Below are 25,436 nucleotides of genomic sequence, written 5' to 3' on the forward strand. Positions count from 1 at the left end.
CCACATCTTTATATTGAGGTGTAATTATTACATGTAACAAATGCATTGGATTATAAAGTTTTTTTCAAGATAAGTTTGCAACTATAATTTTATTATTTTAAATAAATAAAATATCTTGAAAAGCTATTGATGGTGAAAGTTTCTAAACTTTGATCAAAATGTCAATGAATTATTTAGTATTATGGACCAAATTTACAATTTAATGTATGGAGGTACAAAAGATCTCACTTATAATTTTTCGTTTGGAATTTTGTTTTTTGGAGGGCTTTGTGTGATTGGTTAGGAATTGGGAACGTATGTACTCGATCAAAGCACGAAGAGCAGGAATTCGAGCCCAGGAGGGGTAAGAAAATGGGCCGGGCCGCATTGTAGCAGGGGCAGCGTGGGGTTGATTCGGCGTTTCCCTCTGCTTGTGCTACGACAGCCAGGCAGACCGAAATGCTTGCCCAACAAACTCCCTCCTTCTCCCTCCCTCAGCCAATTCTTCTCCGTTCCCGGGCAGCAAGCGAATCGGAGAGGGTTCCGCTCCCATCCCTCCCATCTCTGCTGTGCGCGTGTTCGGCACAGGGCATGTCTTCCACGAGCGGGAGCGGGGGCGGGGGCGGGGGCGGGGGCGGAGGCGGAGGCGGAGCCGCCGCTTCCGGTCGTCGCGATCCCGCTAGCGACGCGCCGTACGAATTTTCTGTACTCCCCACCAAAATTTTCCGTACTTGTCGTTCAATGGATTGAAGGCGGATTTCTTCCGTTGCATGAACCACAGAGGAGGCGGAGGTGGAGACGAAGGGGGAGGCGGAGACGCTTCCGGTCATCGCGATCCCGCTACCGACGCGCCGTACGAATTTATACTCCCTACAAAAATTTTCTGTACTCGTCGTTTAATGGATTGAGGGTGGATTTCTTCCGTTGCATGAGCTGCAGAGGAGGCGGAGGCGGAGGCGGAGACGTCCCCAGTCCCCATCCTCATCAGCGGGCAACTACAGAGTTTGATTCTAATTTTTTCTCTATTAATTGCTCCATTTCTGGTTATTGTTTGTTTGGCATGAGATTGAATTCTGGATTGTTTCAAATTGAAGTCACAAAAGAAATGATCGGCTGACATGGATATGGATTTTCTTGGAGAATGAGCACGAATTCGGAATTATTTGATGTTATGGATTTTATTCAAATATAACTGCGAATTGTTGGAGTTCTTTTGAAACAATGGATCAGTTATTTACTTTTGAGACTCATGGAGTATTGGACTTCATTTCGAAACATGTTCATTACTACAATAGAAAATGTAAGTATTGTTTTTGTAACTATGATATGTTTTATCACATCCTTGTGCTTTAATTATTTACTGGATATTGATAAAAAAGACTGTACTTAATTGCATATTAGTTCATGTTAGAGTCCAGTTGGAGAGGGGCCCTTGGGGGCTTGCTGGCTAGGGTTTAGGTTGCTGGGGGTGGCGGCACAAGGAGGGGGTGGCAGCCTAGGAAGAGAGGGAGAGGGAGTTGGCATAGGGAGAGAGAGAGGGAGAGGGAAGGGGAAGGATAAGCCAAGGCCCTTTTTTTTAAATCTCAATGATTACATAGCCTCTTTATCTACAGGACGGAGTAGACTTGTATCCTATAAGTAATCTAATGAGTGAAGTCTTTATAGATATGGGCTCCTCCCAACCTATCTAATATCAAGCGATCATATTCCTATTCTCTTTCCTCTATTGGAGATCCTCCTAGTATGGATAGTGGAGTGGCACGAGGCCGCCCTTGCTGTGAGCGCCTTCCCCCTAGGCGGCGCTGCTGCTGCCCTTGGCGCCTGGGCTAGATGGGCCCTTGACCCCATTAGGTGGTTTGTGTGGATGTGGAAGTCAGAGAACTAGAAGTAGTAGCTACTGGAGTCGAAGTAGCCATTGTTGTAGTAGTTGTTGGTTTCCGAACCCTCCAGGTTTGTGGATACAACATGTTACATAGATGGCGGCACCTGGAAGTGTTTGTGGAAAGTGTAGCGTTTGCATGACCTGAGGAGGTTGTGGAAACGAGTGTACCTGGCCGGCATCAACTTGCTCCCGTATGTGCCTGCATAATGTTGTTGACATGATGGATGGTGGTGCTGTAGTGAAGTGTTGTAACTTGCCGAAGAGGAGTTGCCTATGTCATAATTGGCTGGTGAGACTAGCGGGTGCCCATCGGCATGTTGCCTACTGGTGTAGATGTTGTCGATAGAAAGGAATTGTTGGCCATTGTTGTCAAAGAAGACGATCATTGCTGATGGTAGGATGCATTATGGCCATTCTTTGAGTAGTAGGGTGCTTGAGGGGAACACTTGTGTTGTCGGTGGAGATATTGTTGTATGGAGACCGATGGCTAGGAGATGTGTGATGTAGTTCTGAGTGACTCAAGCAGGTCATGTAGTAGGGGTGACGTTACCGGGTTGTAGCGGACAATGCTGTGTTGTAGGGACCAAGCTGATGTTGCTGCTTGGACTTCAATGGTGGCAAAGATGATCTGAAGTTTGTGTTCGTCCGTGGCGGCCAAGAGGAGAGTGGCAAGTGCTATCACTAGGGTATTCGGAGATGACAGGGCTGTCACGGGCGGCGAGTTGGCCAGGAATGACGCTTGTGGATGGGCTGCCATGTCTGCTGCTTGAGGCGAGTTGTGCTCCATTTGGCAGGCGTAAATCACAACTGTTGAGTTGTAGCCAAACCATGAGTGCCCTTGTTGCTGTTGGGGCTGTTGTCGCCTCTCTCTCTCTCTCTCTAGTGCATTGGGGAGCATTGCTGCACTGGTGTTGTAGTCAATGTCGTGGGGAAGCGCTTTAGCTAAAGTGTTGGTGGGTGTTGGAGCCGATGCAGAGAGACAGAGTGATGATTCCTGGTCGGCGTCATAGTCAGAGACATCAACGTCTTGTCCTGGTGTGTGTGATCGGAGTCAGTGTTGATGTCGAGGATGGTCCGCTCTGCATCGTGGTAGGCAGGAGGTGCTCCTATGTACATGCGAGGTGGATGGTTGTTTCCATCTGACGTGGGTGATGGCGTGCCACCACTGTCTACAGTGGAGCTTGTAGGCCGGCAGTGAAGAGGCAGACGGGCGGACTTGGTGGAGCTCGTTGTCGATGCCAACGCGTAGGACGTATGGGGTGAAGTTGTTGACGTAGTTGTCGACGGTGACGGTATGCTTAGGCGGAGCGAGGTCGCCTGTTGTGTCGTGGGAGATCGGCGGGCCAAAGTCATGGAGGAGACTTCGGATGAAGAGCGCCCATTCGGTCATAGATGCATCCTTCTTTGATCGGATGAACCATCGGTACACTGCTCCTATTAGATGAAAAGTTGCATACCAGATTTATTGGGTCTCCAGTAGGTGGTACAACTCAGAGAGTTGTTGCATCTTGGAGAGCCACGAGTGTGGATCTGTCAAGCCATCGTATGTGGGAGTTATGAGCTAAGCCATGATGGGTTACTAGAGTGTTGGTCGTGCTGTTGTTACCGAGGAGATCGGCTGGTCATCTGTAGAGGTCGGTGGCCAGCCGTGGCTGGCTGGGCAACTGCTGGACTGGCTGGGTGCTGACCAAGTGGTGGGGGCACGACAACGGTGGTGGCTACGACACCTCTCTAACGATCTCTGGGGTGTTGGAGTAGTGAGTCTCCTCCATCTTGTTTGTGAGGAAGGATTTGCGACGGTGATCATGACTTGTCTGGTCTCTGCTTCAAGGTTGTTGATGGCGTCCTTCCGATCCAATCTGGTTTGGATGTCGGCCATGGCGGCGTCTCCATGGCCATGTGCTTGCTTGATGGTGTGGAGTCGCATGCTCATGTTTTTTCTAGAGCGGGTGTTTAGCCCGCTTTTCATTAAGAGGGAAAGTAACCAAGTGTTACAAGAATCTTGGTGCAGCGGCGATCTTGTTTAGGATGTCGAAGAGATTCTGGAAGAGCTATCGTATGGTGGTGGTGGTGGTGGAAGTCATGGATCGTCTGGTCTTCAGATACCAGGTGTAAGAGCCTTGTTGGAGGGGGTACTTGTGGGCTTGGCGGCTAGGGTTTAGGGGGTTGGGGGTGGCGGCACAGGGAGGGGGCAGCGGCGCTAGGAAGAGAGGTAGAGGGAGTTGGCGCAGGGAGAGAGGGAGAGGGAAGGGGAAGGATAAGTCTGAGGCTGTTCTTTTTTAATCTCAATGATTACATAGCCTCTCTATTTATAGTCCGGAGTAGACTTATATCCTAAGTAATGTCATGAGTGAAATCCTTATAGATATGGACTCCTCCCAACCTATCTTACCTCAACCGATCCTATTTCCTATTCTCTTTCCTTGATTGAGATCGTCCTAGCATGGATAGTGGAGCGAAAGGAGGCCGCCCTTGCTGTGCGCGCCTTCCCCCTAGGCGGCGCTGCTGCTGCCGTTAGTGGTGGCGCTGCTGCTGCCCTTGGCGCCTGGGCAGATGGGCCCTCAGCCCCCATTAGGCATATGGCAGTTTAACCATGCAATTGGATATAATTACATCTTGTATTTAATGTTTACTGCATCTTGATTTACAGATGCTCTGCATTCACACACCTATACTATTATTGTAGGCCGATAATTTTTGTGGAAGGACGTGTTGAAGCTTATGATGGTGAAAATGAAGAACTGGATACGTTAGAGGCGTAAGTAACACTTAATCTTACATGTGTAGAGCATTCCATCTTACTGGGTAGGGCAGAACAACTTATGTATGTATATGTACAGATTGACATCAGTACTGCAAGCGCCACCTTCTATGGACAGTGTTCTAAAAAACGAGCTTACTACTGGAGCGTGAGCGTTCTTCTGTTTTAGTGTTTATAAGATGGAGTTATTATATTGTTTTAAGCATCAGTTTGCTAATAAAGCAGTGTGAGTGGTTGATGAATGAAGTGATTTGATATATTCTAGTTTCGTTGCTGCAGAGAGATAGTGCAGGTGGAGCAATATGACAATCAGCTCGGACCCGATGATTTGCAAGCCTGCCTTCGTCAACGAGAATGGAACCGTGCACTTGATATCTTGACTCACATGGTGCGGAACGGAGCTGCTGCCGGTAACGCCGTGAATGCTGAGGCAAACCCGCTGGATATCAGGAGGGCACACCCCGAGCTTGTGTTGTTGCTTCGGGGGCAAGCATTATTTGATATGAGGAAAATGGGTGATGCGATCCGAGCTGGTGCTTATCACCGCAACTATATCCGTGCTGATTATCCTCATGATTCCAGTACCGGCATCGAGTTCGCGGACAAGCTGTTGGCTGAAATACATGCGATGGTTCAGAGTGAGGCACCGCCGAGGTATATACTGAAACTAATTACACTTTGAATGCATAATTGATTTACAAGCTCATAGTTGATTTACACTTTGAATGTCTAACTGTTTTCTTCTCATAATAGAAAATGTTGCTTCAATGACAAGAAAACACGCCGATCTGTTAATGATTACCTGAAAATTTATTTTCCTACATTCCGGTAAGACTTAGTCACAAATGCATCAGCAATTTTATTTAGTTGAACTATGTGATGATAGCTATATTTATTGGATGCTGATGCATGCAGAAATGTAGAGATAGAAGATGGAGTTGTACCTATAGGACTCTTCGGCGAGAGACGGGGTAACGAGGTGCGTTGCCTTGCCTGCCATGATTTCAAGAAGAAGAAATACAGCGAGAAAAAGCTCTACTATCATCAGCTAAATGACCCTGAAGGGAGACAGGCGCGATGTCCTGCTTCCACTGAGTACATACGGAAAAAGATTCGTGATGTTCTCCCAAGAAGAGAGGCAGCAACAACAGAGCATCCTCCTCTTCAGGATGGCACACAGGGACCATGAACCTCAGGTGTTTCTACATCTTGATGATGAACACAGTGAAACGTTATGAGTGGAGTAGCATCCTCCTCTTCAGTTGGCGCACAGGGACCATGAAACTCGGTGTTTCTACATCTTGATGATGAACACGGTGAAACATTATGAGTAGAGTGCTGTACGCCTAATATAGTTGCCTCTGTACGCGATGGTATATTACTCGATCGGATCAGTTGTATAGATCAGAGTCTTTAGTTGTTCCTTAACTAGTTGCCTCTATACGCGATGGTATATTACTCGATCGGATCAGTTGTATGGATCAGAGTCTTTAGTTGTTCCTTAACTAGTTGCCTCTGTACGCGATGGTACATTACTCGATCGGATCGGGTGTATGGATCAGAGTCTTTGTTGTTCCTTAACTGTGAATAGATGAGTCTTCGTCGGCAAACAACGATGGCCTGGCCGTACATGGACCATGGATAGATGATGGTGTTGGCGTCCATTTCGGTTTTTGCCCTCCACGTACATCACTTTCCTTTCTAAGTACTAATATTTTTTTTATAAATATAAATATCATAATAAATGATAAATATAATAATTATGGGTCTTTGAGCCGTGTCATTTTTTAAGAAATAGAGGTTTTCACCATCAAGTTTTTGCCATAATTTTGATTAGAAACAAAATCTATTTTATTACAACTTGGTTGAGTCCCACTAATCAAATTAAACGAAAGCTGAAATCTTGAGCAATTTGTTGTGTATAGTCCATTATCAACAGCTAATATTAAAGAGGCAAAATGTTTACCCAAATTATCATCTCGCCTCCACATTCATCTCTAACCAAGACTGAATCAAAACCACCACATGGATCCAAATCCAAACATAAATCAGACTAACTCTAGAAAGAAAACAACTTATAAAATCAAACCAATAAACTCCAACCACACAATCGCCAAAAATCAACAAAAATCGATTCCTTCTCCATCCATACACAAATCAATCGAAGAGGAAATCAGAGAAAGAATTGAGGAGAACATTAGATGCGGTCGCGCCTGCCAAAGTGCTTATTAGGGTGTCGCCGCCGCCATTGAGAGGATCTAGGCACTGCTGCCGCAGCCGTCGTCGTGTGGATCAGGGCACAACCACCGCGAGATGGTTGCAGTGGCGCTGAAGCCGCCACTGTTGTGGAAGACCACGACATGCCTGCACACGCCGACACATGTCTTACTCAGCAAACCCTTCAGCTGTATGTGGCCTCTGTTGTACTCTTTCTTAAATTATTACAAAGGCTTTGTTTAGTTCCGAAAAGATTTCGGATTTCGGTACTGTATCACTTTCGTTTGTTTGTGACAAATATTATCCAATTATGGACTAACTAGGATCAAAAGATTCGTCTCGTGATCTCCAGCTAAACTGTGTAATTAGTTTTTGCTTTCGTCTATATTTAATGCTTCATGCATGTGCCGCAAGATTCGATGTGACGGGGAATCTTGAAAACTTTTTGTTTTTTGGATGAACTAAACAAGGCCAAAGCTTGCTCAGAACTTCTACAACTTCCGAGACAAGGTGCATCATGCCTTTGTGTTTAATGCCAGAACCAGACCATATATGACAGCATTTAACTTATAATCATAGGTCAACATTAGGCCTTGTTTAGTTCTAAAAATTTTGAAAAATCGACACTGTAGCACTTTCGTTTATATTTGACAAATATTGTCCAATCATGGACTAACTAGGCTCAAAAGATTCGTCTCGTCAATTTCGACCAAACTGTGCAATTAGTTTTTATTTTCGTCTATATTTAATACTCTATGCATGTGTCTAAAGATTCGATGTGACGAGGAATCTGAAAAATTTTGCAAAATTTGTTGGCAACTAAACAATAGGCTATTTCAGGGGTCGACATGCACATGGACACTTTTCTTTGCATAGACTATGTCATCAAGTTCAGGGGTCGTGCATTAGGCTATTTCAGGGGTCGACTAGTCATCTACTGCGATAATAGTTTGCAAATTGCTTTACATCAAGTTCAACTGTCGTGCAGTAGGTTCATAAGTCCAGTTCCTCGCCAAGCCAAACACAAACGCCTCTTATACAGAGCTCAGAGCTGTTGCCGGCTTGTGGCCAGAGGCACCTGACACTCACGCAATCCACTCTGGGCCGATGTATTGTGGGTTGGGCCGACGCTGACGTGGGACGCGAAGCCCAGCAACAAGATTCGAGGCAGCCGCTGGCGCCTTGGTGATTTCAGCTTCCTCTCTTTGGGTTGCTTCCTGGGTAGCTGAAGACACAATGTCAGGTAGGACCGTAACACACAATAAACATTAAGACAAGTATTCATACCTCCTGTTTCATTAGTGGATGAAACTGGAAGCATTTTAGCTGGTGTTGGTGAAGTAGACAGCATACCCACAAAGGCTGTACTTGGAGCATCTGCAGGGCATAGGAGATTCAAGTGAAAGGTGGTACTTACAAAGTACACGAATTGTGCAGGTGTGTATGCATATACTATAACAATGATGCCAAGAGAAAATTTGGTATCACACAAGCACAAAAAAGATTATGTTCTGTTGTATTGTATATATGCATCACATTCCAAGTGAAAATATGCGACAGAAAAAAAATAAGAGCAAGACATGAGGTGAGGTCATTAGGACAACCAATGTTTAATAAAATTAAAGAAAGCAATACCTGTGAAAGACAAGTAAAGAATAATAAAAATAATATGAGATCTATGCTAAAGTATCATAGAGATAAGATCATGTGGAATCAAACAAGAAACATAGAATGTGTGGCATCAAGTTAGTTTTTGCAATATAATAGGTATGTCCTTGCTTGAGCATCTAAGTTTTGCATCACCTAAATTTCACCTAGGCACACATGATCCACATCACTATGAAGTTGTTCATCATACAAGATAGGTGAGTAAAGAAAACAAAAAAAAAGTAGCAATCAACTGCTTGAGTTATTGATTAAGCATGGGAGATTGAAGGAGAAGGAGGCCACCGAGCTATGTACCTCGTGCCTTGCTATGCATTGTAAGAAATAGAAAGCCATATCTTCATTTCCAAAATAATATGATGCTGTATTGGGCCTATAATTGGTCTTGGGTTTAAGTGATTAGTCCATTATTTAATATATATAAACCGGCATGCACATATATAGCATGGAAAACCAAATGGAAATGTCAAATGTACAACTAGCAACAAATGTGATTCATATCACTGAATCAGAATATGTACCCAAATGTTTAGTAGCACGATGGATGTCAAACTATAACAGTACCACAGGGAAGGTGCTGTGCTTTGTTAGAGGTGTAAGTAACACATGCCATTAAATATGCAACAATTATACCAAGGCACAAGAATCATGCATTTTGCTTAAATAATGGATGATGTTCACAAGACAGTTATTTCCACTGCATGCAATGCAGGCAAACCTGAAGAATTCATCCTGTGACTGATCTGAGGCGGCCTGAACAAAGTAAGACGCATGTGAGTGCCTGAGTGGCAGGATGCAAAACAGGCAAAGAAAGCGCCTAGTTCTTTTTAAGTTAATAAATACCTTTTTGTTAGAAAGGAAAGTGCGAGGCTATGTGCCGGAAGACTGCTACCGTTATTCTTGTGATGACTGATACTTCGCCATGACCTGCAGCAAGATACATATTTCTCACTCAATTGGACAATTATATAGATAACTAGATCGAGCGGTTGGTGTGTGTGGGCATTGGATAGGAACAGGCTTTAACAACCTGAAACTTTGAAATATATATACTATCAGAACCTTATCTAAAAAAGATATATATACTATCAGAATGAGATGCATACTCAGTATGACCAAGAGACAAGCAGCGTGGTGACCGTGTACTGGCTTTGTTGAGCTCTGGGCACTTGGCCACCAAGTCCATAATGCCCTGCACTGCCCTGGGCTTGAAGCGCCCATATAGCCTGGAGGACCTGCAAACCAACGTCACGGTCAGGGTCAGGGTCAGGGTCACATACAGGTTCAGCAATTGATGCATATTTGCAGTTCTCGAAATCGAAAGGCAAACAACAACGCAATGCGAGTAGTGTAGAGGCGCGCACTTGGTGTCGTCGGAGCGCATGGCGAGTAGGAGCTCGCATATGCGGTCGTACTCTGGGAAGAAGTGGATGCAAGCGTAGATGCGGCGGAAGAGGGGCTCGACGGAGCGGGCCTGGCCAGCTGCCAAGGCGGCGAGCACGCGGAGGACAAGGATGCGGTAGTTGAGCTCGTCGGCCTCGTGGCTGCAGTGGCGGTAATCGTCGACGAAGCTGAGGGCGTAGGCGGAGGCGGCGGCCCAGCGGTCGCGGAGCATCATCCGCCGGAGCCGCGCCGCGTCGAAGAAGACGCTCGTCTTCCGCTTCGAGCTGCGATTGCCATTGCCATTGGTGGGGGTAACCAAATCGCATCAACTGATGGATCGATCCATCAGGAAGAGGGATTGGGGCGGGGGAGGAGAGAAATTGAAAGAGATGATGATGGGTGAGGCGGCGTACACGTGGGCGGCGCGGTAGAGGCGGTGGCGCCTGAGCAAAGGGATGAGGCGGCGGAGCCGCAGCCTCGCCAAGGCCGAACGATCGCCGGCCCTCCTCGTCGTCATCGTCGTCGTCATCGAAACAAATCACAGTGGGAAAAAGAAAAGGAAAAGGAGATGAGAAGACTCGTGGCCTCGTGGTCGTGGGTTTATTAGGCCTCCTGCCAATATTTTATTGGGCCTTTCCCCTCGGTCATGTTGGGTCCGAATCGGATTGGATAAGGCCCGTTTGGTATGTGCGAAAACGAAAAAGTCCCCTTCAAAAAAAAAACTTTCATAAAAGTCTGTTTTTCATTGTTAAACTTTAAATTATGCAAGATACATCTCTCAACTTTTAAAACAATACATATTACGTCCCTGACATGGTTGTAAGCGGTTTCGAAGGCAGTTTTATCTTTTTATTTTTTATTTATTTTGGCTAAATTTTTGAAAATTCATATTAACTCACATAAAATTCATAAAATAGAAAATCTGATTTTCTTGGACTCTAGATAAGTAGATCTATACAGTGAACTTATATAATATAATATGCTTTACTATAAAGTTTTTGTTGTAGCTTTAGATCTATATTTTCTTATAATTAGTTTTGATAATTCATAGTTATAGTTTCTATGGTCCAATTGTGGTGAATCTTTTTATGTTGGAATAATTATTGTATGTTTAAATAGTGATAAAAATTTAGTACTCATGACATCACATATAGTTACTTAGTTATAGAATTATTAAAATATAACAAGAATAAGCCTAAATAAATCTATAACTAAGTAATACATGATCCAGTGAGTATGAAAAACTTTTACTACAACTCAAGCATAGAATAATTAGCCCACCATACAAATTTTATCACAATTGTACCATAGAAACTGTAGCTATAGTTATTCTAATTAATTATAGAAAAAATATAGATCTAAAGCTGCAGCAAAAACTTTGTACTAAAGCATACCACTTTATATATTTTATGTGTAGATCTACTCATCTGAAATCCAATAAAATTAATTTTTCTATGTTGTGATTTTTATGTGATTTACTATGATTTTTTCAAAAAAAAATCAGCCGAAATAAATAAAAAGAGAAGGACAATACCGCTTTCAAAACTTGGTCAAGGATGTAATGTGCACAGTTAAAAAAGTAGAGGGATGTTTTTTGCCTAATTTTAAAGTTTAGAGATGAAAAATAGACTTTCATGTAGCACTTTGGTCAAAAATATAGATTTAAAACTCCAAAAAGATTATTATATGCTATGTATATAATAATTTAATTTTTCGTCGAGAATTTACTATGGAGGTAGGTAGGTACAAAAGGTTGCACTTATAATTTTTCGTGTAGCACTTTGGTCAGTCCCCCACCCCCATTGTAAAGGAGAGCAGACATTCGAGCCCAGGAGGGGTAAGAAAATAGGCCGGGCCGGCCCAACGTGGGGGTCGGTTCGGCGTTTCCTCTGCTTTGCCCAAACAAACTCGGGCCTTGTACTGTAGCACTTTCGTTTGTTTGTGGTAAATATTGTCCAATCATAGACTAACTAGAGTTAAAAAATTCGTTTCGTGATTTACAGTCAAATTGTGTGATTAGTTTTTGTTTTTGTCTATATTTAATGCATCATGCATGTGTCGTAAGATTTGATGTAAAATTTTTTGTATTTCGGGGTGAACTAAACAAGCCCTCGGCTCCCTCCCTCCCTCCGCCGATTCTTTCTCCGCTCCCAAACCGAGAGAGAGGATTCCGCTCCGCATCCCCCCCTCCCTCCCGCGCAGGGCTCGATGTCTTCCACGAGCGGGAGCAGGGGCGGTGACGGGGGCTGGGGTGGAGGCGGCGTGGTCGGCGCTGGGCCCGATGTCTTCCACGAGCGGGAGCGGGGGCGGTGACCGGGGTGCACACGGAGGGGGAGGGGGAGACGGAGGCGCTTCCCATCATCGCGATCCCGCTCACGCGGCGATAAGCGACGCGCCGTAGGCTTCTACTTGTCTCTACCAAAAATTTTTGTGTGCTGGTAATCAATTGTTGTTCATGGATTGAGGGGCGGACGGATGTCTTCTATTCCATGAGCCGCAGCGGAGTCGGAGTTGGGGGCGGAGCAGCAGACGTGCCCGGCCGCCATCCTCATCAGGCGGCAATTGCAGTGTTTGCTTCTACTTTTTCTCTCTACTAATTGCTTGATTATTGGTCGTCGTTTGTTTGGCATGAGGTTGCATTCCGGGTTTGTTGAAATCACAAGTCACCAACGAATTGATCGGCTCTCTTGGATATGTCCTCTTGTTGGAGAAATTTGGATTATTATCGGAAGTCTGCTAGCTGAGTGTGCTAATTAATCGGAAGTCTGCTACCTGAATGTGCTAGCTAGGTTATGGGACTGAAGAGATAGGGGGTATGGATTTCGTTCAAGAATAAGCACAGATTACTAGAGTTCTTTGGAACTATGGTTTTTATGGAACTGGAAGAATAAGAACAGATTACTGGAATTCTTTGGAACTATGGTTTTTATGGAACTGGAAGAATAAGAACAGATTACTGGAATTCTTTGGAACTATGGTTTTTATGGAACTGGAAGAATAAGAACAGATTATTGGAATTCTTTGAAACTATGGTTTTTATGGAACTGGAAGAATAAGAATAGATTACTGGAATTCTTTGAAACTATGGTTTTTATGGAACTGGAAGAATAAGCGCAGATTACCGGAATTCTTTGAAACTATATGCTGCTGGAATAATTATGGAGTTCAGTTATTTCCTTTTGAGACCAGTGGAGTGTTGGACTTCATTTTGAAAGTTTTATTACTGCAATAGAAAATGTAAATTCCAAATCTTGTGTTTAAGGTTCATTTATTGTTGTAGTACAATTAAGTGCATCTTAGTTCACAAATGTTTTGAATATATACATGCACCTATTTTTATTGTAGGATGATACTCCCTGTTGAAAGACGCATTGAAGCTTATGATGGTGAAAACGATGATCTCGACAACTTTGAGGCGTAAGTTGCATTTAGGCTTACATGCATGTTATAAGCAAGCCTACGTATGGATGAAACTGAGTCTAAACTCTATGTACAGGTTGTTATCAGTACCTGAGGACTCACCTTTTCTTCAAAGAGTTATTGAAGCGGAGCCTATTGCTGCAGCGTGAGCATTCCCCTTTTCTGTTGTTTATTTAAGATAACATGGAGTGTCTTTCTTGTTCTAGACTTTATTTTTCCAATAAAGCAGTGTGAGAGGCCGGTGAATGAAATTACTTGAGAGATTCTGGTTTCATTTCTACAGAGCTCAAGTGCCGGTGGAGCAGAATGAGAATCAGCTTGGACCAAATGACTTGCAAGCCTGCCTTCGCCAAGGGGAATGGAACCGTGTGCTAGACATCTTGACACAGATGGTACTAGATGGAAAAGCTGCTGCTACTGCTGTGGGCAATGATCCACACCCTCTAGATATCAGGAGAACACACCCTGAGCTAGTAGTCCTGCTTCGAGGCCAAGCTTTATTTGATCTGAGGGGAATGGGTAATGCCATTCGTGCTGATGCATACTACCGTGACAAAATATCCGTGCGATCTACCCTGATGATTCTAGCACCGGGATCGAGTTCGTTGACAAACTACTAGCCGAAATAAAGGTGATGGTTCGGGGTGAGCAGCTGCCAAGGTACATACTGAAACTAATCACACTTGGAATATAATGAATAGTTAATTTATAAGTTCGTTATTAAAGGGACAGAATATGGGATGATCTAATTGTTTGCTTATCATAGTAGAAAATGTCGCTTCAATGACAAGGACAAAACACGCCAGTCTGTCAATGACTACTTGAAGATATACTTTCCTACATTCCGGTAAGATTTAGTCACAAATGCATCAACACAGACAATGAAAATTAACATAGAAAATGAAAGTTTTGATTATTATAAACTGTGTGATAGCTATATCTGCAGAGATGTGAAACAATGTGAGCGGAGTGCTGTACGCCTAATCTAGTTGCCACTGTACGTGATGGTAGAATACTCGATCGGATCGGTGATGTACACTGTGAAGTGTGAAACAATGTGAGTGGAGTGTTGTTAGTACGCCTAATCTAGTTGCACTGTGCGCGATGGTACATACTCGGATCTTATCGGTTTTCGTCTGTTTCACAGGCAGACATTGTGACTGTACTGTGTATGAATAAGAGTACTCTTCAGTTTTCCCTTAAATGTGTGATCAGAGTCTTTAGTTGTTCCTTAATTTGTGTACAGCGTGCGGTAAAATTAAGTAGCTGTCAAGATCCTCCCAGGCTGGGCCTTGAACGTACAAGCACACATGTATCCTTTATCTGTAGAACAGCAGAAAGCAGAATGAAATCAGATAGCTGGTCTAAATTTTTTGCAACCAAACCAATAATTCCAAACGAGGTTGAGTGAACCATCCTTGCTATATTACTAAAGGAGGGAATATTTGCTCATACATTCATCCATTGGTCTAATAGAAATTTTAATAATTCAAACAATTGTTTTTGGACATCCTTGATTATATTCAGACCTACATCCAGGACAAGATGTATGTGGCCTCTTTGGTACCCCTTCTTACATTATTATAAAGCTTGCTCAGAACTTATACAACTTCCAGGACAATGTGCATCATGTCTTAGTATCATCATACCAGACCATATATGACAGCCAAGATAATGGCATCCCTCGAAAAGGCAGCAAGAACATTAGGGTATTTCAGGGGTCGACATGCACATGGACACTTCTCTCTGTTTTTTTTTTTTTTTGATAAGTTGACCGGAGGGGAGAGAATCCCCCACCCGATAGATATATTAATCATGATTGGCTCTCAAATAGCCATGTAGTTTACAAACATTTTAGTGAATCATAGCTGCTAGAGTATAGAGTATGTAATGGTGCTACTAGTCATCTAGTGCGATAATAGTTTACAAAATCTGTTACATCAAGTTCAACTTGCCACCATCTGCTGCCACCTCTTATACATAGCTGTTGCCGCCAGAGGCACCTGGCACTCACACAATCCACTCTGGGCCGATGTATTGTGGGTTGGGCCGACGCTGACGTGGGACGTGAAGCTCAGCAACTAGATTCGAGGCAGCAGCCGCTGGCGCCTTGGTGATTTCAGTTTCCTCTCCTTGGGTTGTTCCCTGGGTAGCTGAAGAAGCGAGGGCCTTGTCAGGTAGGACCGTGACACACAATATAATTAGCATTAAACCAGTGCTCATACCTGTGTTATTAGTGGATCGAACTGGAAACATTTTAGCTGGTGTTGGTGAACTAGACAGAATACCCTCAAAGGCTGCAGTACTTGGAGCATCTGCAGGGTATAGGAGTTTCAAGTGAAAGGTGGTGCTACTTTTAAAGTAGCAGAACTGTGCAAGTGTGTATGCACATAACGATGAAACCAAGAGAAAATTTGGTATCACACAAGTACAGAGAAAAGGTTATGTTGTATTGTATATGCATCATAAGTCCAAGTGAAAAGATGAGATAGAAAAAAGAGCAAGCCAAAAGGTGAGGCATCAGGGCAACAATTTTTTTAATAAAATCAAAGCTAGCATAGTTGTGAAAGGTAAGTAAAGAATGATAGAAATAATATGAGATCTATGCTAAAGTATCATAGAGATAAGACCATGGGAGGAATCAAACAAGAAACATAGAATGTGTTACATCAAGTTAATTTCTGCAACAAAATGGCTGAAAGGGATGTCCTTGCTTGAGCATCTAAGTTTATATGAAGCAAAGTTCATCTTATACAAGGTAGATGAGTAAAGAAAACGAAAACAAAGTAGCAATCAACCGCTTGAGTCATTGATTAAGCATGAGAGATTGAAGGAGGCCATCAAGCTAAGTACCTCGTGCCTTTCTATACATTGTAAGAAAATAGAAAACTGCTTCATTTATAGAAAATGATATGGAACTGATGCTGGGCCTATAATTGGTCTGAGTTTAAGTGATTAGCCCATTATTTAATATATAAACCAGCATGCCCATATCACTGAATGGAAAAAAAAATGCAAATGTCAAATGTACAACTAGTGGAAAATTAAATGTGATACATATAGGTTTTCGAAAAAAATAAATGTGGTACATATCACTGAACCAGAATATGTAATAACCAGATGTTTAGCAGTACACTGGATGTGAAACTATAACTTTTAGCATAGGGAAGATGCTGGGCTTTGTTAGAGGTGTAAAACTTATGTCATAATCAAATATACGACAATTATACCAAGGCACAAGAATCATGATGTTCACAGGAGAGTTATTGCCAATGCAGGCCAAATGTATGTAATAACACCTACAGGGCTACACCGCACATGCATGCACGGACACAGATGCTCAAGGGGAGATGCAGGCACACCGTAGTACCTGAACAATTCGTCTTGTGACTAACCTTCTTGTCATTAATCTGAGGAGGCCTGAACAAGTAAGAAGCGTGTGAGTGGCAGTAGGGAAACACTACAGGCAAAGAAAGCCTACTAGGTAAAATAAAATACCTTTTTGGCAGAAAGGAACGGGCGAGGATTCGTGCCGGAAGACTGGTAGATTTATTCTTGACACTTAGCCATGATCTGAGAATACAAAAATTTCTCACTCAATTGGACGACTAGATTGAGCGGCTTGTGTGGCCATTGGATGAGATGGAAAGACTATATATATGAGAATGTGTGATGCATACTTAGTATGAACAAGAGACATATAGCGGGGTAACCGTATCTTGGCATTGAGCTCTGGGCACTTGGCAACCAAGTCCATAATTCCCTGCATTGCCCTGGGCTTGAAGAGCCCATAAAGCCTGGAGGACCTAGAAGAAACCAAAGCCACGGTCAGGATATTTGCAGTGCTCGATCTCGATCGGAATGCAATGCAATGCAATGCAGTAGAGAGGCGCGCATGCACTTGGTGTCGTCGGAGCGCAGGGCGAGCAGGAGCCTCCCTATGGCGATGCGGCGGTCGCGGTCTGGTCTGAACCGGAGGCAAGCGTATATGCGGCGGAAGAGATAGTCGACGGAGCGGGCCTGGCCAGCTGCGAAGGCCTTGAGGACGCGGAGGGCCAGGAGGCGGTAGTTGAGCTCGTCGGCCCCGCGGCTGCAGTCTCTGTAATCGACGAAGCTGAGGGCGTAGGCCGAGGCGGCGGACCAGCGGTCGCGGAGCATCATCCGCCGGAGGTGCTCCGCGTCGAACAAGACGCACGTCTTCCGCTCCACGCTGCGATTGCGATCCCGATCCGATTGCATTATATTCGTGTTTGTTTAACAGATTGCATCCATCAACTGGTCCGTCAGAAAGAGAAAGAGAAAGAGGTGGGTCGGGGGGAATCGGAGCAGGGAAACTGAAGAGGTGAATGCGTACGTGTGGGCAGTGCGGTAGAGGCGGTTCCGGCTGAGGAAGGCGATGAGGCGGCGGAGGCGCAGCCCCGCCGAGGCCGAACCAGCGCCGCGCCGCCTCCTCTTCCTCGTCGTCGTCGTCGTCGTCATCGCAGGGGGGCAAAAAAAAAAAAGAGAGAGAGGCAGAGGGGAACGAAAGAGTCCTACTACTCCTGCCAATATATCGTTGGGCGGGCCTTCCCCTCCAACATGTTGGGTCGGAATCGGATAAGGGCCCGATTGATTTTAGCTCCCTAAATTATTATCATTTTTTCTCCTTAAATTTGATCTCTATCTATAAAATCAGACTATCAGGCATCTTAACAAGCTTTTGGGTGAAAACATGTGATACGGTAAAAAGTTTTTAGGTGAGAACTAAACAAGACCTTAGTCCTCTCATTTCGGTAGCATTCTTTCTTTGATTTCTTTTTTTTTTTTTGAGGGAATTCTTTCTTTGATTTCAGCTTAAATAGTATACTACCCAATAACTAACATGACTTGACTCAGTACAGTACACTTGAACGTCATGACAAAGTTGTATGAAGCTTACAATCCCCTAAGTGTGAGTTAAATGCTAATCCTATGCCAAATTTCTTTGATGGAATTTCAACTCTAAATCCCACTTTAGAATCCTATGTACACGCAGTGCAGATCATTGCCTGGATCAATCCTATCTGGAACTGAATTTTGTAGAAACTGAGTTGTTTTCAGGTTGCACATTGAGTACTGGTGATAAGTTGTGAGGCAGGATGAAAACCACGTGCTTACCGACAGACAATGGTCGATCACATCAATGTTCAGAAAAAGAAACTACTAGATAGATTACTGTACAACGGCTTAACGTCGAGAATGCGTAGTGCTACAGTGCTGTAAGTGGGAATGGAAGAGTAGATGGTGAGGTTGTGATTTTTTAGGTACAGATGTACATTGTATATTTTCAAAATTATGAAATTGAGAGCCTAATCTGTCTCACAACAAATCAGCACTACAGTGCTGTCAGTGGGAATGGAAGAAGTAGATGGTGAGGTTGTGATTTTTTAGGTACAGACGTTCATTGTATATTTTCGAAATTATAAAATTGAGAGTCTAATTAGTCTCACAACAAATTAACGAATAGTGTTTTCAGTCATGACTTTTCTAACAAGCAAACGGACTCTGAGATGGATTTGGGAAACTTCATGGAGAGTACAGAGTGGACATGAGGGTTTTTTTTTTTTGGGTGCGGAGAAGCATGGGGTCGGGTAGAATTCAGTTGGGCCAGCGCAAAGCAAAGACAGCCAGACGCCGTTACTGAACTGAAGTGTACGGTCCGAGGGAATGGGCTTAGTTGGGCCGACGCCGGGCCATACCCAAATACTAGCCAGAAGTGGCCCGTGAAAGGATGGCAGAACGGCCCCCGTTTCCCGTAACGGGAAACTGCTTCCTTCCCTCCTAATCGTGCCTCTAACGGAAAGTACATTGCATGCGTGCCTCTGACATGTGGGCCATCGTTCCTTCTCACACGCACATTGCTTCATTTCATTCTCATCCATCACCATTGCTTTTTTTGAGGACTGGGCATTCTACTTTTTTTTGGCCAAAAAAAAAAAAACAATCAGGAAACTACACCTACAATGTGTCTGTGCCTCTGTCGAGTGGGCCAGGCCTCCTCCTCTACTGGTCGGTTGCTTTCCTGTACGTGTACACATACGGAGGTACGTACATGGTGTAGAAAGGACACTGACACACGCATAACACGGCGAGGAGGAGTCGGAGCAGTAAAAACAGCATTTGCTTTTTCTACCCACCACTGCCTTTTTACCTTTCCTCCTCATCAATCAGCCATCACTGCTCCCTTCCCTTCCCTTCTCATCAGAGGCCAGGCCAGAGAGGCAGAGCAGTTCACTCCATCCACGCTCCGTCGCCGGCGTGTGAGCGCGAGCAAGAACCACTTCGATCGGTGTGGTGTGGGCGAGGGTTTCGCTGCAGCGAGAGTGGAGAGCGATCGCCGCCTTCCGTCCTCTTCCTTCTTGGAACAGTGCGGCAGTGGGGCTTGGCAGTTGGCACTCCTCCACGGCTCCACTCCAAGCAAAGCAAAGCGATTCCAAGGTACGGACCGTACCACGAAACCCCAACCGAAGCGGAACTTCCCTTTCCCTTCGCTTCGCTCCTGCTCCTAGCCGATAATGCAATGTAGCCTTCATCCATCTATGCAGGGCAAGGACATTGATTCTGAAAGTTTCGTGAACAGGCCAGGGTTTTGTTTTTGCTCAAAAGAACAGAGTTTTGTGGGCTAGGGGGATTTTCCTTTCACCCCCTGACCTGTGAGTAACTGTTGTTGCTTCTAGAATGAACATCAAGTGACCACTTCATTGATTTCGCATGTGTCACCTTTACCCAATTACTGGTGCCTTCATGTACAACTTGCTCAGTTCCTTCATTAATTTTGCCCTGTGGCCCCACTACAATTTCTTTTGTGTGGGAGGACTGGGCATTGTACTGAGACATTATTGATTGAATCAAAAATGTCTGCACATCATTTTGGTACTCCATTCCATCTACGAGTTCAGTGACTGGAGCTTCGTCTCCATGTGCTAGTACATATTAACACTCAGGCACCAGGGGCAGTCGCATCTGTTGAAGTTTGTTACCAAGCTTAACTGAGACTCTGACCTTGTAATGTAGCTCCATACTACTCAGTACTCATCATTGAAATTCAGTTTGCATTATTACCATCATTAGAATATTGCAAAATGGGCCACTCCCAAATCATTTGTGCACCATGATGTATGAAAAGGAAAGTCTCAGTAAGGGTTATCTGTTCACTTTGATATGTAGATGTACCTAATTATGTTGCCTTCTTTTCTGTTCTGATGAATCAGAGAAAACAAGTCTGAAAATATACTGTGCTGCAAGTGAGAGTTTTCTTGAACTTTACTGTACAATAAGCTGAGTCAAATGATATGATAATACCAAATTGTATTATGTGTATTTCAGTATTGGCATTACTATCAGTCATTTGATCTTTGCTTTCATGCTTAGAAAATAAGTACCTGTGATTCCTAAAGAACATTACCTTTTCTTGCCCCATGCATCAACAACTGGACAGTGCAGTATATTTATTCCTTTCCTTTTGTTTCTCCTCTTGCTAGTATCAGTACAATGGTGACGAGCAAATCCTCGTGGAGCCAGGTTGTAAAAAATACCAGGCCGACAAACCTGTCCATTCCCACAAGAAACCTCCAACCACAAGACCTTGGAGCTGTGATATTTGGTTGCACAAACAATACCATTCAAGAGTGTCACTCACGGCAACTTTTTGGTATGCTTTTTTTTTTCTCTTGATCACAACTCTTCTCTAAGCTTTGTATTCAAAACTGAACTACCCCTTTAATGCATTTGTTTTATTTCCCTGTGAGGGGTATATCATTCCATGCCTCCCAAAGCATATCAACTTGTTGAGTGACCCACTGACTTAGTTACCATTTCTGTCATGTTTCAGGCTTGCCAAAATCACATATTTCATACGTACGAAACATTAAGGAAGGACTATCTCTCTTCCTCTTCAACTATGATGATCGCAGATTGTATGGTATTTACGAAGCTGCAGGGAATGGCAAGTTCTGTCCTGAATCAAATGCATGGTCACATGATAGCAAGAGCAAAACAAACTATCCTGCCCAGGTACAATCCCTGGTGTTTACTTTGAATGTCATCTTCTTTTTCACTCTCAGTAAAATGGCTTCTATATTCATGCCCTTTTATTTGTTTATAGGTTGCAATGCGGGTAAGGCTGTGGTGTTTCCCGCTAGCAGAGGATCAGTTCAGAAATGCTATTATAGCCAATTACTATCAGAACACACCCGGTGTCCCTGGCCAGAAGCTCCATTTTTTCAAGTTTGAATTGGATCATGCTCAAACACGTGTTTTGATGGATATGTTTACTCCTTCTCCCCCCAACAATTTCTGGATGCCCCCTGCCGCAGCACCAGCTGATGATCATTGGAGAGAATTAGTGCTGTCACCTGGATGGGCAACAGAGCGTGAGGGGAACAATAACCTCAAATCAGAAAAGGTTGTAAAGTCATATGCTGACATAGTGAAGAAGAATAAATTTGAGGAAGTTGGGACAAGAGATTTGGATGTGGAACATGCAAGCTCAGGTAATGAATCTTCTGGTGGTTTCGATGAACTTGATTGTCAATACACATCACCAGAGAGGGAGGACTATGCACTATCAGATAGGGTGGTTCCAGTGCAACAACAACAGTACCCTGATACGCAGGGGAAAATGCTGAGCTTTGATCAGGTGTTACAAGGGCGCATGGCTTTTCCTGGTCAGCAGTGGCACTCTGATCTTTATGCCAATACTACTGAAACTGAAGATAATGATCCATATAGCTGCAAGTATGCCCAAGAGGTCAAATTTGCAATTCTGGATGGGAGCTCTAATTTGCCAGAAACCTTAGATTCTGAAGTTGATAAGCTGTCCTTGGGGCATTCGAATTTGCTGGTGCAGTTATTGGACTCTGAATCATGCACAGAAGCCAAGGTTGTAACTTTGAACTCAACTGATATCTGCATTCCATCTTATCATCCTTGTTTCATGCTTCAGTTCATTCAGTCTAGCTAACATGCTTAGTTCTTGTCTATCTATTGCAAAATTTCTCACACTAATTTTGTTTGCAGATGATTGATGTAGTTAAAGAGTTATCTGGACGAATAGAGGTGATGGAGAAGAAGCAGGTCTCTTCTTTATGCTATAACCTCATGAGAAGCCTTGCATCTGTTATACTGTATCATTCAATCTTAAATTTATGGAAATGTTATATGCAAAAAAATAAACCAGAAATTGCACTTTGAATAGATGTGTTGATAACTTAGCATGACAATGTAGGAACCAAGAGAATAAAGCAAGCGACATTATGTTGAGTATTTTTTTTTGTATATTATTATACTGATACTAGACTGCATGTGTGTAGGATTAGAATAGCTAAATTTTGCACTCTAGAATGGCTAAATTTGTTATGTGGCACTAACAGGGAGAATCCATAAGATGCTTGTAGTGTTTTTGGTTCACGGCTACCTAAAGAAATGGAAGAAGCAAGGCAGGATGAAATGAAAAGATTTTTTCCATTATGCTTCTAAATTCAGTCTCGCATCTGCTTAGTTTCTAATCAATCTTTCAACTAGGATCCTCTATGATCGATTATTCAACCTCACTCTTTCACTATGGAAGTAGAGAAAAAGGATGCAAGCCCAAAGTATAGGAAAAACATCTCATTTTCTGGCAAAAAAGTTTTGGTGGTTAAATCTAATTTATGTTCAAAATGCAGGCTTGGTCCAACAAAGAAGTCAAACATTTACAGGGGGTGAATGAGAGGTTACTGAAAAGAATTGTTGAACTAAAGGGAACAGTTAAGACATTGAATTCTAAAATAGATCCTTTGACCCTAGACGATTCGCTTAACCAGTTTGTAGAACAATGTTTGGGTTCAGAAGATGTCATTTATCTAGTTGGTGGTTTTGATGGCTTCTCATTTGTGCCATCACTAGACTCCTTTTCCCCTTCATTGGACGTAGTAACACCCCTCAAACCAATGGCTGTTGGCAAGTCATATACCTCAACTGTTGCACTAGAGGGCAAGATATTTGTTCTTGGTGGTGGTGATGGTGCTTGCTGGTTTGATACAGGTTACTGCTTGGCTTCTAAGTTTAGTTTCCTCTCGAGCTCTCGTATTTCAATCTCTGTCCTGATTCTGCATTTTTCTTTTGGATATAGTTGAATGTTATGACCGAAGCCGTGATGATTGGTCCACATGCCCATCGTTGACTCGTGACAAGGGGAGCCTTGCTGGGGTTAGTGTCAATGGGAGAATCTATGCATTTGGTGGTGGAGATGGAACTGAGTGTTTCTCTGATGTTGAGATGTTTGATCCTACTCATGGAAAGTGGATAAAAAATCAACCTATGCTGGAAAAGGTATCAGTTTCTACCATTCATTTGTTCTAGAATGTGAAAGCTTTTCTTCTCATACATTACTGAAGCACTTAGACTTAGTAGTACATGCATAAATTTGCCTAAGACAGAAACAACTTGGGGAATAATAACCATTTACTGTCCTTTTTGGGAAAATATTTGCTTCTGACACAAATCTCCACATAATATGATAAACTCTTTAGCTTGACTGACTTTGTCACACTGTTCTTCAGCGCTTTGCTCTAGCTGGTGTAGCACTAAATGGTGTGATTTATGCTGTTGGTGGCTTCAATGGTGTTGAATATCTGAGGTGCTACACTTTTCCTGCCTGTACTTAGTACTTGATAATGGTTTAGTTTTGATCTGGTGGAAATACAACAGCTCATAAAACCTCCAAACATCTCAAAACAGTTAGTTAAACCTCGTGCGGTGGCCTATGGTTTAGTGCAAATCTAAATAAAGTGAATTATTTCATAATGTTCATTAGCCTATTCTCTATTACTATAATGGCAGTGGTATTTGAAGTGAGAGGAACAACAAGAAAACTATTCTGCTAACTTTCTGATGTGTATTGGCAGCTCTGCTGAAAGACTTGATCCTCGGGAGCCTAACTGGAAAATGCTGCCAAAGATGAGTGCAGGAAGGGGCTGTCATACGCTTACAGTGCTTGATGAGAAGATGTAAGTCATGTAACTCTTTCTTTTTATGTTGAAACAATGAACTGAACATATGTAGGATGTTCCTTCTGAGTTCTGAAAAATATGCTATACATAACGCGTGCCCAACAAATGGGAGGGGGAGGGGGGGCATCAGGTGTATGCTATCCTTTGTTGATGTAATTTACCTTTGTATTTTCTTCCAGATTCTCAATTGGTGGATACGACACTGGGGCTAAAGCAATGGTGGCTACTGTTGAGGTGTATGAGCCAAGGATGCCGTCATGGATGATGGTGGAACCCATGAACTACACCAGAGGATACCATTCTTCGGCTGTGCTCGGTGGCTCAATATTCACCTTTGGTGGGGTCAAAGGTGAAGCAGATACAATCTTGGATGTGGTAAGTAGCAACGCCAAATGAAAAATTTCTTATTGTGTCCATTTGGCTATTAATAATTCAATCGAGCTGGAACCAAAAATCATACATCCACAATCTTGCATTTAGCTGCCAGGCTACATCAACTGCATATATTGTTTGTTATCATACCAGTCTCCGCATGAAAGTGTACTGCATTTGAGATGAGTACATATTCTTGGGTCCTTGAGCACTTATTTTTATTATTTTGCTTTTCTGTTCCTACTACATATACCATTTTGTTGTCATGTCAGTGGCTAGTGCATATTACGCGTCGTGGCTAACAGTTAAGCATTGTTGTGATGGTGATTTGTCAGGTGGAACGCTACAAGGAAGGGTGTGGTTGGGTGACTACGGGGTTGAAGTCGATTGGCAAGAGATGCTACTGCTCAGCGATTGTTCTCTGACTGTAACTGCCTACAACAGTATTGACATGGCGAGATATTGTAACTTCTGACAACCAAGTGAGCAGGAAATTGATATTAGGCAAAAACTTAATTAATTAGTACTTAGAAGGCTCTTGCTTAGCCTGAACTGACAGCAGTAGACATGATGGAGGTCTTCCTCCTGTTTGTTTCTGAATCTCGGAGAACTGTAAAACATTGAGCTGTTTGTGTTGACTGGGTCGATGATGCAGCAACACCGGATGTGACAGAGTTGGTACTGAACTTCTGTAGAACGACACTCGATTGATGAATATCCAGTAGCACTGTGATGGTTATTTGACTCT

General features: G+C 43.3%; 4 protein-coding genes and 1 long non-coding RNA gene across 9 annotated transcripts; 3 read left to right on the forward strand and 2 right to left on the reverse strand.

Moving 5' to 3' along the window:
• Positions 441-6,268, forward strand: LOC110429818. Its single transcript, XM_021446463.1, has 9 exons — positions 441-671; positions 761-832; positions 919-981; positions 1,074-1,279; positions 4,548-4,619; positions 4,702-4,770; positions 4,902-5,276; positions 5,376-5,450; positions 5,538-6,268. Coding segments are annotated over exons 4-9 (867 nt in total). The 5' UTR covers positions 441-671; positions 761-832; positions 919-981; positions 1,074-1,277; the 3' UTR covers positions 5,812-6,268.
• Positions 7,689-10,439, reverse strand: LOC110429838. Of its 2 annotated transcripts, none has more exons than XM_021446514.1 (7): positions 10,301-10,439; positions 9,869-10,171; positions 9,611-9,739; positions 9,348-9,431; positions 9,223-9,257; positions 8,127-8,216; positions 7,689-8,056 (listed from the first exon to the last, which is right to left on the reverse strand). In XM_021446514.1, the coding sequence occupies exons 1-7, from the start codon at positions 10,414-10,416 to the stop codon at positions 8,031-8,033; spliced, it is 783 nt and encodes a 260-aa protein (XP_021302189.1). In that variant the 5' UTR covers positions 10,417-10,439; the 3' UTR covers positions 7,689-8,030. The 2 variants fall into 2 exon arrangements, with proteins under 2 accessions (XP_021302189.1, XP_021302188.1); XM_021446513.1 differs by having other exon boundaries at positions 7,689-8,064.
• Positions 12,127-14,511, forward strand: LOC110429841. Of its 3 annotated transcripts, none has more exons than XR_002447024.1 (6): positions 12,127-13,124; positions 13,233-13,304; positions 13,384-13,452; positions 13,591-13,967; positions 14,074-14,154; positions 14,254-14,511. It is a non-coding gene; the product is annotated as an uncharacterized LOC110429841 (long non-coding RNA). The 3 variants fall into 3 exon arrangements; XR_002447025.1 differs by having other exon boundaries at positions 12,128-13,124; positions 14,077-14,154; positions 14,242-14,511; XR_002447023.1 differs by having other exon boundaries at positions 12,129-13,124; positions 14,077-14,154.
• LOC110429858 lies at positions 15,187-17,984 on the reverse strand. Its single transcript, XM_021446544.1, has 7 exons — positions 17,662-17,984; positions 17,209-17,517; positions 16,988-17,113; positions 16,806-16,880; positions 16,678-16,727; positions 15,533-15,622; positions 15,187-15,460 (listed from the first exon to the last, which is right to left on the reverse strand). Exons 1-7 carry the CDS (start codon positions 17,784-17,786, stop codon positions 15,318-15,320), a joined length of 918 nt encoding a protein of 305 aa, XP_021302219.1. The 5' UTR covers positions 17,787-17,984; the 3' UTR covers positions 15,187-15,317.
• On the forward strand, positions 19,196-25,436 carry LOC8070333. 2 transcript variants are annotated; one of them, XM_002441643.2, is made up of 11 exons: positions 19,196-19,763; positions 20,807-20,976; positions 21,157-21,338; positions 21,430-22,206; positions 22,344-22,400; positions 22,991-23,348; positions 23,437-23,636; positions 23,867-23,943; positions 24,212-24,313; positions 24,496-24,691; positions 25,024-25,436. In XM_002441643.2, exons 2-11 carry the CDS (start codon positions 20,817-20,819, stop codon positions 25,111-25,113), a joined length of 2,199 nt encoding a protein of 732 aa, XP_002441688.1. In that variant the 5' UTR covers positions 19,196-19,763; positions 20,807-20,816; the 3' UTR covers positions 25,114-25,436. The 2 variants fall into 2 exon arrangements, with proteins under 2 accessions (XP_002441688.1, XP_021301550.1); XM_021445875.1 differs by having other exon boundaries at positions 20,813-20,976.

Source organism: Sorghum bicolor, chromosome 8 (assembly GCF_000003195.3).
Source record: "Sorghum bicolor cultivar BTx623 chromosome 8, Sorghum_bicolor_NCBIv3, whole genome shotgun sequence".
Taxonomy (NCBI): domain Eukaryota; kingdom Viridiplantae; phylum Streptophyta; class Magnoliopsida; order Poales; family Poaceae; genus Sorghum; species Sorghum bicolor.